Source organism: Hydra vulgaris, chromosome 12, assembly GCF_038396675.1.
Source record: "Hydra vulgaris chromosome 12, alternate assembly HydraT2T_AEP".
NCBI classification, from domain to species: Eukaryota; Metazoa; Cnidaria; class Hydrozoa; order Anthoathecata; family Hydridae; genus Hydra; species Hydra vulgaris.
In genome coordinates, this window is record NC_088931.1 from 32,941,971 (window position 1) to 32,956,934 (window position 14,964).

Here is a 14,964-nt window from a genome sequence, read left to right on the forward strand (position 1 = left end):
AGTAGTATGCAAAAATTTTGTTAAAAAAAAAATGCTGATAGTTTTCATTTATTTTTATTACCGTTAAGAAATTCAACCAACAATTGCCCCCTTATTTAAAAAAAAATAAACATAAGACGCATGTTTTAAAGAAAAAATATATATAAGTATAAGTTTTTAAAATAAGGATTTTTTCAAACAACATATTTAAATTTTATTTATAATTTTTTTTATAACCATATTGTTTAATTTAAAGATATTTTATAAAGATAAAGACTTCCAAATTAAATTAAATTACAATGCAATACTTTAAAATACAAAACTGACGTAATTAAACTTTTAATGATGTAAATATGTTTATTGAGTAAAGTTACATTTACTCGTACAAGTACACAAGGTCTTATTCTATAAATAGTTTGAAACAAGGAGTACTGGGATTTAAAACTTATAGGAAATAAGATATACTAGTTCACATTATATTTTACGAAAGAAAAATAAATTGTAACTCAGGAGTAAGATTGTGTGTTTTAGTTTGAAAATAATAATAGTTAACAATAATGGAAGCTTTACAAAAATAAAGTAAGGGAGATATTAAATTTTATTTTTTTAGTTTTTTAAACTGCATGTCAAAGTATTGATAAACTAATAATAAACAATAAGATATAAAAAACATGTGTTGCTTTTCTACACAGTTAATAATGCATCCCGGCGGCAAAATAACTTTCTGCCTAAAAGCCAACTTTTTAGGGAGGTAATTTTTTTATTAACTTTTTGGCAGTAAAATGTTCTGGTTTCTGCATAGTTGGCTGCCTCTAGAAGAAATTTTGGAGGCAAAATGATTTGGAGACCGCAGAAATATTTGCCTTCTGGTGGCAGATGTAATGAAAAACATTTTCATATTTGTTATTAATTTAATGATTTAAATAAGCTAATTTTAATGAGCTATTTAAATATTAATTAGGAGCAAATGTTAAAAATTTGACATCAAAGTTTTGTTTTATATGATTTATAGCAAAAGTTTTGACTGTTCAAAAAATTCAAACTTTTTTTAAAACGTTTAAAAGTTCAAAAAGGTTAAATTGAGTTTAAAAAGTTTTAAAAGGTTTAAATTGAGTATTTAAAAACTTTAATTGTCTTAGCAACATTTCTTTTTTTTTACTTTGTATACATATCCTCAGTTGTTTATCCTCAGTATATGCTTACTCCACTACAGCTATCCCTATTTATGTCAGTCAATGTATGTATAATACACTGCATCTATGGCTACATAAGTCGTATGTTATAGATGTGCGTATTTTTGTCATTGCACTGTGACTCAAAGTGTGGCAAGACTATACAAAAGATTTCTCAAATTTTAAAGCCTTAAATAACACCTGTTCCATAAAATTTGAAACTAACTTGAATTAGCGATATTTAATTAGTAAGTTTGATATAATTAGTATTTGGTATCAAATGAAAGCTCTATCTTTCCTCTTTCAATTAGCATATAAATTCTCTGATTATTTTTTGTTTAGATAACAATTTAAAATGCCAAATCATTTAGCCCTAAAAAGTCGTGTGTATAATTTCTATAAAAAAAAACATGAAGATGGAAAACACGTTGTTTGGAACCATTTCAAGATGGAGGACTACTCAAAAGCTACAATTTATAAATATAAGAACAGTTACAATCAAAATAAACCTTTGGGTCGCAAAGCTGGAAGTGGAAGAAGGCCTACTCTTAATACACAAAACAACTGCATCAAATTAAGGAAAATGTTTAACAATCGAAGAGGTGTGTCACTTTCTAAGGCTTCTAGAAGACTTGGTTGTAGCAAAAGCACTATCGAACGAATCTTAAAATATTTTAAAAAGTCTATTCTTTGTTATAAAAGAAAAAAAAAACCAAGCAGAACTCCTGAACAAAGGCTTTGGGGTCGCCGAAAATGTGGTCGACTTTATTCAAAGTATCACAACCATGAATTTATTATTGACGATGAGTCACACTTTACTTTGTTGAATAGCACACTGGCTAGTAATAATACATACTATTCAAATGATCAAATATTGACGCCAGACATTGTTAAGTATTATGTTGCAAAATTTGAAAAAAAATTACTTGTATGGATGACAATCTCCCTTCAAGGGGTCACATCTATTTACATTGTTCCTTCTGGCCAAGCGGTAAACCAAAAGATCTATTTAAAAGAGTGTTTACAAAAGCGGTTGCAACCTTTTATCAATAAACATTATCAAGACACCAAGTATATCTTTTGGCCCGATTTAGCAACATCTCACTATGCTAATTTGGTAACAAAATAGTTAAAAACCCAGAAGATACCATTTGTTCAAAAAAAAGACAATCCAGCAAACTTACCAGAAGCTCGTGCTATAGAGGATTTTTGGGTAATGCTTAAGCGGGATGTGTACATAAATGGATGGTCTGCAAATAATATAGCAAACTTTGAGCGTCGGATTCGTTATTGTGCCAGTAGACTTGACTTAAATGCTGTACAAAAGCTGGTATAAAGTACCAATACTAGACTTGATCAAATTCGAAGATATGGAGTCTTGTGATAAATTTATTTTTATTTTCCTATTCTGCATATTCAATTATAACAAATTATAACATACCAAAAAAAAAATTTTTTTTATCGTGTTTATTTAAGTTTTTATTCAAGTTTAAAGCCAGTCTCAAATTTTATGGAACAGGTGTTATGTTGAAGTATGTATTGATGCACATAGTCTATGAAACTTCAAAATATAAAAACAATAAAAATAGTTTTTATTAAACAATATTTACAGAGAAAATGGTAATGCTATCTCATAATAGACTTTATGACATTCAAGGAGCTAAACTATCTTTAATTCAGAATCGGTTGTGATTAAGTTTATTAGATTTTAATTTTATTTGCTGCAGCCATAAACCAAGGCTTCTCAGGGTGACAATTTGGTCACAGCCGTTTGCAAGTTTTATTATATTAAATGTTACAAAAAAAACTAAGTTTCAAAAACAAAAAAAGCAAAACTAACAAAATAAGAAATTCAAATAAATTCAAAAAGAGAAAAATAAAAAAAAGTTAATAATTTAAATAATTTTTGTACTGTTTTTCTTTTTGTTTCTTTAGAGTGGTTGTTATTTTCAGCAACAAAATTGGATAAGGCAAAGAAAAAAAAGAGTTAAAAGTCGACATTAAAAAGAATGATTTTCTTACATTTTAATTGTTTTTTTTTAAAAGAGGAAAACGAAAATATAAATTGCTATCTGTTTGTAAAATAAACTTGTATAATTTTAATGTTGTTTTAATATTGCCCCTATATGAATGTCCATGTAATTTATGCGTACATTTATATGTATAACTTTTTACATTTTACAACTATATTTATTTGCTCTATATTATACCCATGTTTAGTTTATTTGGATAGGCGTTTACTTCATACACAGAATGACCATGGTTCGTAAACAAATAATAATAATTACTATCAATAATATACATAAACAATAAATAATAACAATTATTATTAATAATTACACAACAACTATTAATAACTATTATTAACACTTGTTAATAATTGTTAACTACTATGTATTTTCACCTGTAATATAGTAGACCAAAAGGAAGGGGCCGGGTAGAATTAAGCGCACATAGCCAAATGTTAAAAAGCAAAAGTTACAAAATTACAAAGCACTAAAAGATTGGGGGTAAAAAATGTACAGGAATAAAAAGATATAAAACTGTAAAAAAATGAAAATGTAAAAAATGTGTAGATGGCATGGCCGAATTGAAGCTTAAAAACTGTGTATATATGTGTGCGCCTTACTTAGAAAATACACTGAAAGGCTTAAATAAAGCAAGAAACCTGAATGTATAGAGATGTGCATCATTCAAAAACATACAACAGAAAGACTTTTATATACAAAAAAGAAAAGATGGTTATAAAGCAAATATATGACTGCGAAATATAGAAGAAAAACAATAAAATATGATTAGTGATTGGGAATGGAACCATAGACTTTCTGTGTATAAAGTAAACGACTTATCCAAATAAGCTAAATTTACATATACTATGGAGCAAATAAATATAATTATATAATAAAAAAAAGTTATACATAAAAATATACGCATGCATTACATAGACATATTCATCTAGGGACAATATATACTTGCTACATTAAAATTATACAAATAATTTTGCTTTCCTCTTTTAAAAAAGCAATTAAATATAGAAAAATTATTCTTTTTAATGTCTATTTAAAACTGTTTTTTTTTTTTGCTATGCCTTAACCAATTTTGTTGCTGAAAATAACAACTATCTATTTTTTATTTTTTTCTATTTAATTTTTTTTTTAATTTCCTACTTTGTTAGTACTCTTAGTTTGTTACGTGGCCAAGTTGTCTAAAATAAAATAATCATGGAATACAAGACGAAAATATATGGAATACAAGATGAAAAACCACACGCGTCTCCTAGGAAGGCTTGTAAATCATATTCTAAACCGCTAAAAAGATAATCCAAACATGACACCAATAAAAATGATTCTATTATTTTTAAATTTTCACTAAAAATAATCTCCAACTGTTGCCCCATATTTTATACTGTTTTCTCTATTTAAAAATATTGGGGACAGTTTTATTTTTTGAAATGTTGAATATTCCACTCTCCTGTTTATTAAGATTCCCTTGTTCATTAGATTTTATAGTTACATTTCTGACCCTCCTGTTTATTAAAATTTTCCTGTTTTTTTGGCAGGTAAAAGTATAAATTTATTTGCTATATTTCGAACTAAACAACTTGGACTTCATCAGAATGCTAATATAAAAGCTGTTTCAACATAAAGTTTACATAACTTGTTCGTTTAGCATCTTACTCTACATAACGCTTAAGCCTATATAAACAAGTTCTCAGAAAAGAGGCTACTTTTAAAAAAAAATAATTCTTATTACTTGTTTTGAATGAATTCTTTTGTAATTGTTAAAGATTGAGTAATAATATACAACGTAGTTGATATATATACATACAATCCCAATAATAACATAATCATTATACTAACGACTATTAGTTAAGACTAGTTTAAAATTTTACTCACTTTTAATTGTATATAATTGTGAATATGACACGGTTTGTAAATGGTATATCAAAATATTTACAATATATCAATTATTTCATACACAAAATAAAAGCATTTAGTGAACACTTTTTAAAATTTTGAAAATTGTGGGTTGTTTCAATCTGATTACAAAAATCTATTTTATGATCAGGTTATATACACCAGAATTTAAATAGAAAAAAAAATCTCTATTGAATATTAAATGGGGTGACTAAAGCACACTTTTCATTTTCAAGTACATTGCAAAATATTTTATTTTTTTAAAAAGTTTAATTTTCGTAAAAGTTTTTATTATTGGAAAAATTGAATTAAAGCCAACAACAAAATGCAATAATTTTATGAAGTTTTAATGAATATTAACACATTTTTTCAATTATTTTCAAAACTTCTAATTTCATGTTATTGTTGTAATAGAATTTAATGTTATGGTCGTAAAATGAAAGTTTTATCATGATGGATAGGCGACAAAATATCAAATTTTGATCATAAACTGACAATTTAATTACTTATATAAACTTTTTTTCTTTTTAATAATTTTTTCGCCTAAAGCATATAAATGAAATTTCCAATTTTTAACATTCATTTTAAATATGAAACTATTAATTTATTCAATAGTTTTTTATTTGATTTTATTCAATTTTATTTGCTTTTATATGATAAACTTCACTGATAAAAATATTATTTTAAATATTAAAAAAAAATTATATAAAAATTTAGCAATAAACCATACATAATAAAAACCATCTTTGATGTCAAATTTTTAATACTAGCTGATTCCAGGGAGAGATATGTTAGTATGCTTGCTGTTAATGTTTAAGTTTCTCCTTAACTTAAAAAGAAACATGAAAATATTTTTAATTACATCTGCTGGCAGGAGCAAAACATACACCTCCAAATTTGGCAGCTGCAGCCAGTTATAAAACAGAAGCCACTGGATTTTCTTGATGCAGCTATCAATGGCTTTTGCCTCTCTATTAGCATTGGTCTCCAAAACATTTTGCCTCCAAAAAAAACTCTGGCTGTGGATGCCAAATGAGAGGCCTTGAGATTTGAGAATTGGGTGAATATTTGTCATTATACTTATATAGAAAATAAGTAAAACAACAAAAATTGTTTGCATCAGTAAGATTTTTACATTTAAATAAAATTGGCTCCAAATACCTAAAAATAAATTATGAGCTCACTTAACAATAACTTTGTCTTTATAAAAAGTATGAAGAGCTGGTATCGACTGCTTTTAAATTTACAAAACAACTATGTTAATGTTAAAACTTATGAAGTGCAAAATATTTAAAATACTATCCCTTAATTCTACATCAAAATCTTATGAATTAATCATTTTACTTACAACTTAAATGCCCTAAAAACTTTTAAAATTTTAAATAATTTAATTACTTGCTGAATTATTTTCAGTTAGATCTGAATTTAAAAAAAACATTTAACAATTAAGTATAGGTCTTTTGATATTACATAATTAATATCGAAAATTGGACTTCTGTGTTAAAAAGAGTTTTCTGCAAAAATTCTGTTAACTTCATCATTTAATGCAATATATATATATATATATATATATATATATATATATATATATATATATATATATATATATATATGTATATATATATGTATATATATATATATGTATATATATATATATATATGTATATATATATATATATATATAAATATATATATATATATATATATATATATATGTATATATATATGTATATATATATGTATATATATATATGTATATATATATATATGTATATATATATATATATATATATATATATATATATATATATATATATATATATATATATATATATATATATATATATATATGTATATATATACACATATATACAACCCGACTAAATCTTATAATTTAAATATATATATCATGTTTTTGTTTTAATTAAGTATTTTTTTTATTTTTTCTTTCGTTAAGATTTTTTTTTTCTTTTTTAAATTTATTTTTAGATAAGTTTAGGTAAGTTTTTGTAACGCATTTTTAAATTTTGAAAATATGTCAAATGCCATGGTCAAATTGTCGAAACATTATTCTTTGAGTGGTCATATAAAGACGTGCGATCACGCATCTTCCTGTGCATATATCTACAATTTGTTATATTTAATTGTAACAAATTATTAGGTCCTTGGCCTTCTTTCGAGGTACTACCAGATATATGATTTTATTTTAAAAAATGATTATACAGAATAATTAAAACTTATCAATAAACAGATAATTAGCAGTGTGAAATGGTGGCGAAGGTGTTTATCATGCTTTATTACTTTATTATGTTTAACATAAAATTTTAGACTTATATCACAGTCACATTTTAGCTATTGTAATATATTAATAGGTGATATGATAAATTATGACATATATTAATAGGTAATTTATCTTAATAGGTGTATATATTAGGATAAATTATGATATATATTCTTATTTTAAAAACTATTTTGTAAAATAAATAAAATATAAAAATTTACTTTAAGACATATTTTTTTAACATTATTGAAAATTAATTGATATTGAAAAAAATACATTGTAAAAGGAATTAAATATTACATTTATTATTGTAAAAAATAACTTTTATAAAAAAAATTCAAATAACCTGTTTAATTTTCGATAAACCACATAAGATTCTGTGTTCAGTCCTCTTAAAGTCATAGCTTTTAAAAGAGCTTCATGTACAGTTTGTCCTGGTTTATATTTGATCTTCAAAACAGCAACAAAAAAAAGATTAGATATATTCACTAAACTAATTTTTTTTGCTAATAATAAATTACTTTATACTTAGTTAAAATACACTTACCATAGTTCGCTGATTGTTAGGCAGGTATGCACGAAAATGAGCATGGAGTGGTGAAGATGGTGCAACATTTCCGTTTGAAAGAACTTTTTCTGATTCATGGGAAGCTGCATTACTTTGGTTGGGAGATGGAGAAGATATAGGGCTACTTTCATCTGAGGATTCATGTGTAATTGTGTGTTTGAAACCATTTTGAAGTAACTCTGGTTTTTGATGTAACAGTGTATTTTCTCGTTTTCGCAAAGCATCAAGTTTACCTTTAAGTTCTTCAACTTCCTGTGTGGGTGGAGGAGAAGAAAGTTTGAAAAAAAATGTTTCAATCATAGCAACATTCAATAACAAAAGAATGGTTTAAGAATGCTAGAATTTTGCAATGTTGTCTAAATGATTGAATTAATTCCAATGTTTTGTATTTAAAAATTGATTTTTCCTGATGCATTCCTTTTTTGTTTAACTACTAAAACAGCAACAACCAATCAAATTTACATTTTTTTTTTTTAATTGTAAAAAAAAGTGTACAACACAAAAATAATAACTTGAAAAAAAAATTATTCTGGAATCTCAAGACTTTGCAAAATATCTGCTTACCAAAATATTACCAAATTGAAATTTATTAAGCACATGTCTTGCTTTACATAAAATAAAAAGTATTTAAACAAAAGAAAACAAAAGCTGCTCAAACAAGATATTCAAATATTACACATATTCTATAAATAAACAAAAAGATCTAGATAACTTTAATTTTTTTTCAATTTTGCAGTAAATAGCTTAAAAATAGTTTTTTTTTTAAATGTTCTACTGAATAAGAAAATTCATCAGTACAGCTACACTAAGAAAGCTATAAGAGATTTCATGGAGGTTAGAACTTTTCTATGCAAACATAAATTCAATACTTCTTTGAATTCAAACATATTTCAGTTTGCTAAGAAAAATATTTTCTTAATAGATTTTTCATTAATAGAAAAATAAACAAATTAAAATGATAATTACACAGTGTTGTGTTATTGATATCATCATGCAAAATCTATGAATTCTTAAATATTAAAAATCTTGTAATTAGAAAATCTAGTATTAAAAAAATCTAAAAAAAAAAAAGTGTGTATAGTTTTATAAACATAGTTTAATGAATAAATTGTCTTAAAAACAAAAAAAAAATTGTCTAAGAAAGCAAAGATCAATTAATGCTAAAAAACTAAATGTTCTGCATATTATTCCAGTTTTTATTTTTATTTTTTTATTTTTTATTTCCCAACAACAATATGAAAGTTATCAATGAAGGATTATCATAAAAAAGTTTCCTAACTTTATTCAAAACGTTATAAACTGTTTAATTATTCACAATTTTGTTAAAAAGAAGTAAAATAACACAATGATTCAAATTTGTCTGCAAACTATGTTTTAGACAAAGCTTAGAAAAAATAATTGCTTTAAAGACACCTTTTCATCTCACTAAGGAGATTTCATTCAAATGTTTAAGAAAAATATTTGAATTTGCAGAAAAGTATTTATATGAATAAAATGCATTATTCATCAATAATAATTAAAAAAAAAAATGAAAAAAACACTCCAGTAATTTTTTATGGAAAAAGAATATGCATAGATAGAAATATTACTTATTTGATGACAAAGTTTGAATAACCCACAAAAAACAAACACTGAAATATAAATTTAAAAATATATAATATACAACATTTATTATATAGCATAAGTTACTATGCTGCATTAACACACTGATGTATAAATAAATTACATTAAACTGTTATATTTTATAAATGTATAATATTAAATGTTCCATATTAGACCATTTCATATTAATATAACATTTATGAAAAAATATATATATTTTACTATATTACATATTATGTCTTATTAAATAAAAACTAATTAAATATTTGATGAATCAATTAAACCTTTTCTTTAAAATACAAGTTTAACAGTTTGAAAGTAAACTTTTCTAGTTTAACGGTTGTACAAATATTTTATTATCTAATTTTCAAAAAAAAATTACCAATTAGATTTTTTTCGCTATTATCTACTTTACAACTTTTTTAAAAAAATTTTTTTGAATTTTCTAAAGTTTTATTTGAATTTTAAAAATTTTACTTTAAGGATTTTATTATTTTTATCTAAACATACTAATTTATTCTTATATACTTTTAATACAGAAACATTTTTTGATATTAATAAAATATTCATAATTTTATATTTTTGAGGTAGAATTGTATAACCTCCATAATCAAATAATAGCAATAATACTGCTTTTTTAAACACTTTAATTATACAATCTCTGTAAATTAAATAACCACTAAGAATGAAATCTTGAACATTAGTTATACAATCTAAAAAATGGGTAGCTATAGTAACTTTGTAAATAATTATAATAATAAACAATCCTAATGTTATAAAAAGAACAACAACCAATGTAAATAAAAAACACATTAAAAAATCTTAAAATTTTAATTAAACAACCCCCACAATCAGTAAACAAAAAACTTTCACAATCAGTAAACAAAAAACCTTCACAATCAGTAAACAAAAAACTTTCACAATCAGTAAACAAAAAACCTCCACAATAAGTAAATAAAAAACCTTCACAATCAATAATTATGTACCCAAGTAAAATAAATGTTTTACTAATTATTCAAAATTAGTATAATAAAAATGAAATAAAAAATAACATATTTGATAAGGAATATAGATTTATAGGATTTTAAACAACATAATATGTATTGAATATAATTATTAATGTGTACCTCAAAAAGTATAGATGGAGGATGAGAGAAACCTGATTGAAACAATACTTCAAGCTCTTTTAACCTATCTTCAGTCAATTTAAAGACTTGCTTAACATTTTGTACCTAGGAAAACAAATTTTAAATTAAACTCTATAAATTGTAATTAAAATTGTAATTAAACTTAATTATAATATACAAAAAATATAATACTATTTAAATTAATGCACTTAGCAACATATAATTTTTTTTTTTTTTTTGTATGTGATTGGATAGATTGTTAAACTATGATTGGATGGAAGTTTTTTGCAGCATACAGCAAGAAACAAAGCACTTTGTAAAAAGCAGTAAAAATTAAATACATTTAAGTGTTGTTTACCAATAACTGTTAATATCTCTACTTTTTATTCAATGACAAATCATAATGGCATGGCATTGCTTATGAAAAGATATACAAGATATATTAACTGATAGATCTGTCATTTATTTGGAACCTTACTAATGAAGCTTTTATTTTTTATTTTTTTAAAACTTGTTTACTGAGAGTATTTAAGATAACTATATAAAAAAGGTGATTTTTAAAATTAATGGTAAGAAAATGAAGATGATTGATCAGCACTAAATTAAAGTGGTTATCTGGTGACCTATTTCCACAAGAAAGGTAAAATGTTAGAACACTTTCATTGAAAATTTTCGTCTTGAAGGAATTGATAAGTAAATCAATATCACAATATGATCAGCACTAAACTAAATGGTAAGAAAATGAAGATGATTGATCAGCACTAAACTAAAGAGAAAGTAAGAATGTAAAATAATGGTTGCACTTAAAAAAGCTAAGTGATGATTGTGAGAAAGATTATAGATAGAAAAAAACAATGATAGTGAGAAAGATTGTGTGAAATAGAAAAAATCATTAGCTGACAAAATATTTATTACTATATAGAATTCTTTGTAATTGTAAAAGATTAATAAATAAGAAAAACATACATTAGTTAAAACAACACATAATAAATGATTTATAGAGTTTTACACATATTATGGAGTGAATAAGTCAAAAAAAGTAATTTATAAAAGCTATTTTCTGAGGCAATACTTCTATAAGTTACTTCAGTTAAAACATTTGTTTAATTAAGACTAAATTATGAGTACATTGCCATAGGTTAATTTAGTTCTAAAAGATTATAGGATATAGTTATAAAACTATTTGATAAAAATATAGTTTTTTTCATAATTCTATATTGAGAACATCTATAATTTTTTATAATTCTAATAACCTAAAATACATTGAAAACAAACAAACAAGTTATGTACAGACCTTCCACACCTAACATAGGTTAAAATATTGGGATAATTTTTAAAAGTTTTTAATGATTTTTTATGACAGATTATAGTTAAATTCAAGACATTTTAGGATACTCTTAAAAAAAGTAAGAACAATTTCAATCAGCATTTTGTTTCCAGTTCAACTTTGTAACACAAGTAAGCTAATTTGGCAGATTGCATAAAAGACTTTGCAATATGAATATTAAGCATAGGTTCAGAGCTTAATATAGTATCTTATATAAACCTAAAGTCTCTGTTATATCCAGATCAAGTGAAGTACCGTGTAATTGAATAATATATTTGTTAATTAAAAATACATTCTTTGGTGACCTATTTCCATAAGAAAAGTAAAATGTTAGAATACTTTCATTGAAAATTTTCTTCTTGAAGGAATTGATAAGTAAATCAATATCGCAATATGATTTAGAAGTTACTTAAATATTGGCAAGCTAAAATCAAAAACTTCTTTGTTTGATGAACAGGATGCAAAAACTTTACATAAGACCACTTTCAATAATTTCAATACTTCTACAAAGATTTGAGAAATCCTCTAGGAACTTAATGCTATTTTTTTTTTTTGAAGGATCAAGAAAGAATTCCCTTTTTTAAATGGCTGCTTTTCTAAATAATTTGGTTTAAACAACATTGTAAATGCTTAAAAAAATAACTTTGCTATGACTTCTTCTCTTCTCACCACATAAGAAGCTTTAAAGCTTCATTTTGTTTTTCTCTTTGACAATAAACAGTATGATGGGTAAATACAATATTGGTAAGGATGGTCCAAGTGTAAATGCTAACTTTGAGAAACTTTTAAAGTTTTCAGAGAAAATGTAAAGTTTGAATACAAACATTATATTAATAGGTACATGTCCCTTGCATGTGACCGGTTAAATAACTCAGTTGAATAAAGCTTCCAACAAAATGTTAAAACCAATGAGTAGTACTTTAGTATGCATAAAGTTGGTCATTAACAGATGCTATTTTGGGTGAGCCTTTATTGTGGCTGTTTCTAAAGTTGTTTTATTTGGTAGTTTTTAAGGAAAAAAAACAACAGGGGTTTGTTTTTTGGGAAATGTTAAAAAATTCATCATTCAAGCTACTAAATTAAAGTTAATGGCAATATAATACAATACAAAAACAAAATAAATATTTTTTTTAATTGCATATGTTTTTCATGTGCTGTGGTTATCTTTAGTGATTAATTTAAGTTCAATTTAAGTTCAATTGTCTAATATTTAGTAAATATTTAATTCCATTTTCTATTTAACAGGTTCCTTACATTATTTAAAAAAGAACTCTTTGAAAATAGGTACCCAAATGAAGCGATAAACTGGTACTCAAATGAAGCAAAACTTTAAAAATTCAAAAAAAAAAATTGATTTTTTACAAAAGTCATTTTGTGAAAGATACCAAAATAAAATTTTTATTAAAAAAAACTACAGTTTTTCTCCAATTAAATCTAAAATAATAAATATTGGACAATTTAGCTTAACTTAGGCTTAAGTTAATCATAAAAGATAACCACAGCACATGAAAAACACTGACTTGGGATATTTTATCTAAAGGAGGTTTTAAGGCACTCTAATATATATATATATATATATATATATATATATATATATATATATATATATATATATATATATATATATATATATATATATATATATATATATATATATATAAAGAATGGATATCTTTAAATTATTGAGTGATTTTTTATTGTTCTTCTTGCTGGTAATAAATTATGATTAAGCTATTCAGGGGGCAGAAATAAAACCTTAAACGCCCATTTATTTAAACTTATAAACCAAATTAGCAAAATAGAAAGATTTATATGTTCCTTTTGCTATAACATTATGTCTAAAAATGGACCTTTTTGAATCTAGGTGTTTCCTTATAAAGTAAAACACCTAGATTCAAAAAATGCAGATAAAAAAGATAAATTCTAAATAAATTATAAATCATCAGATCAAGTCGGGGTCTAGGAGACTAAAATTCAGAAAGCTCCAAGTAATACAGTAAAACTAACAAATACTACTGCATAAATGATTTTTTAAATTAAAATATTCACATTATTTACAGTAGTACTTTGTTTTACAGTTGCCAATGCATTTTAACATCCAATATAGTTTAAACACATTTTGAAATTACTAAATTACAGCTTCTTTTTTTTTTTTTTGCTTAAATATTTACATATTTACTTTTTTTTTTTTAATTTTGTACAACACTACTTAGCACCTTTGACAGCTAAATTGATAATAATATTTAATACTAATGAAACATTAATAATTCAAAATTTTTAAATTTTCCTTGAAACAAAGTACAGTATAGGACTATTTTTTAAGGGCCTGCTCGCAATATATATTTTTTTGACAAATATTACAATGTAACACTAAATTACTACACAATATACAAATGCTCAAAGAAATAAACTATCTTAATAGATTGCTTATTTCTTTGAGCAATTGAAGTCTGACATTAAACTGGCATGTTACTATATACTAACATATTTACATTATCAAAATTATAACGGTAATTTTTGCATAGGACAAATAATTCCTGTAGGGGAAGTTGGTGCACAGTGGATTGGATTTCTTTATTTTTTAAATTGAGCTAAAGTTAAAATATGTACTTTTTTTTTCAGGGTGAAAGGATTGAGATATATGTCCTTCATGATAAAAAAAATCATTAAAGCCCAAATATTTATTATCTAGCAACTCACAGAAAGCTTTAAAGTGAGCTGTGTTACATGATTCACTGCACCCCAGTGCTGGGGCACAGTGAATCAATGAACACAGTTGTGAATAGATAGTGAATAGGGGCATAGCCGAATAAATTTGAGGCTGACTGAGGAAAGACACTGTACACTATATTTTTGGCATACTTTTGTTAATTAGGTTAGTATAAAATCGAGAAAATAGACATTTTGAAAATTAAGATGAAAAAAAAAAGAATTTTATTGATAACAAAACTTATAAAAATATTAAAAATTATTTACTACTCGAAATTAATA

General features: G+C 24.3%; 1 protein-coding gene across 1 annotated transcript in view; it reads right to left on the reverse strand.

The window, feature by feature from the left end:
• The window catches only part of LOC100201878 (serine/threonine-protein kinase B-raf), a 64,115-nt gene that overhangs the window by 37,516 nt on the left and 11,635 nt on the right, over positions 1-14,964 (reverse strand). Inside the window, exons 2-4 of the mRNA XM_065812965.1 lie at positions 10,647-10,751; positions 7,897-8,169; positions 7,696-7,799 (exon numbers count right to left, since the gene is read on the reverse strand). Of these exons, the coding sequence (XP_065669037.1) occupies positions 7,696-7,799; positions 7,897-8,169; positions 10,647-10,751 (482 nt within the window). The remainder of the gene's footprint in view (positions 1-7,695; positions 7,800-7,896; positions 8,170-10,646; positions 10,752-14,964) is intronic.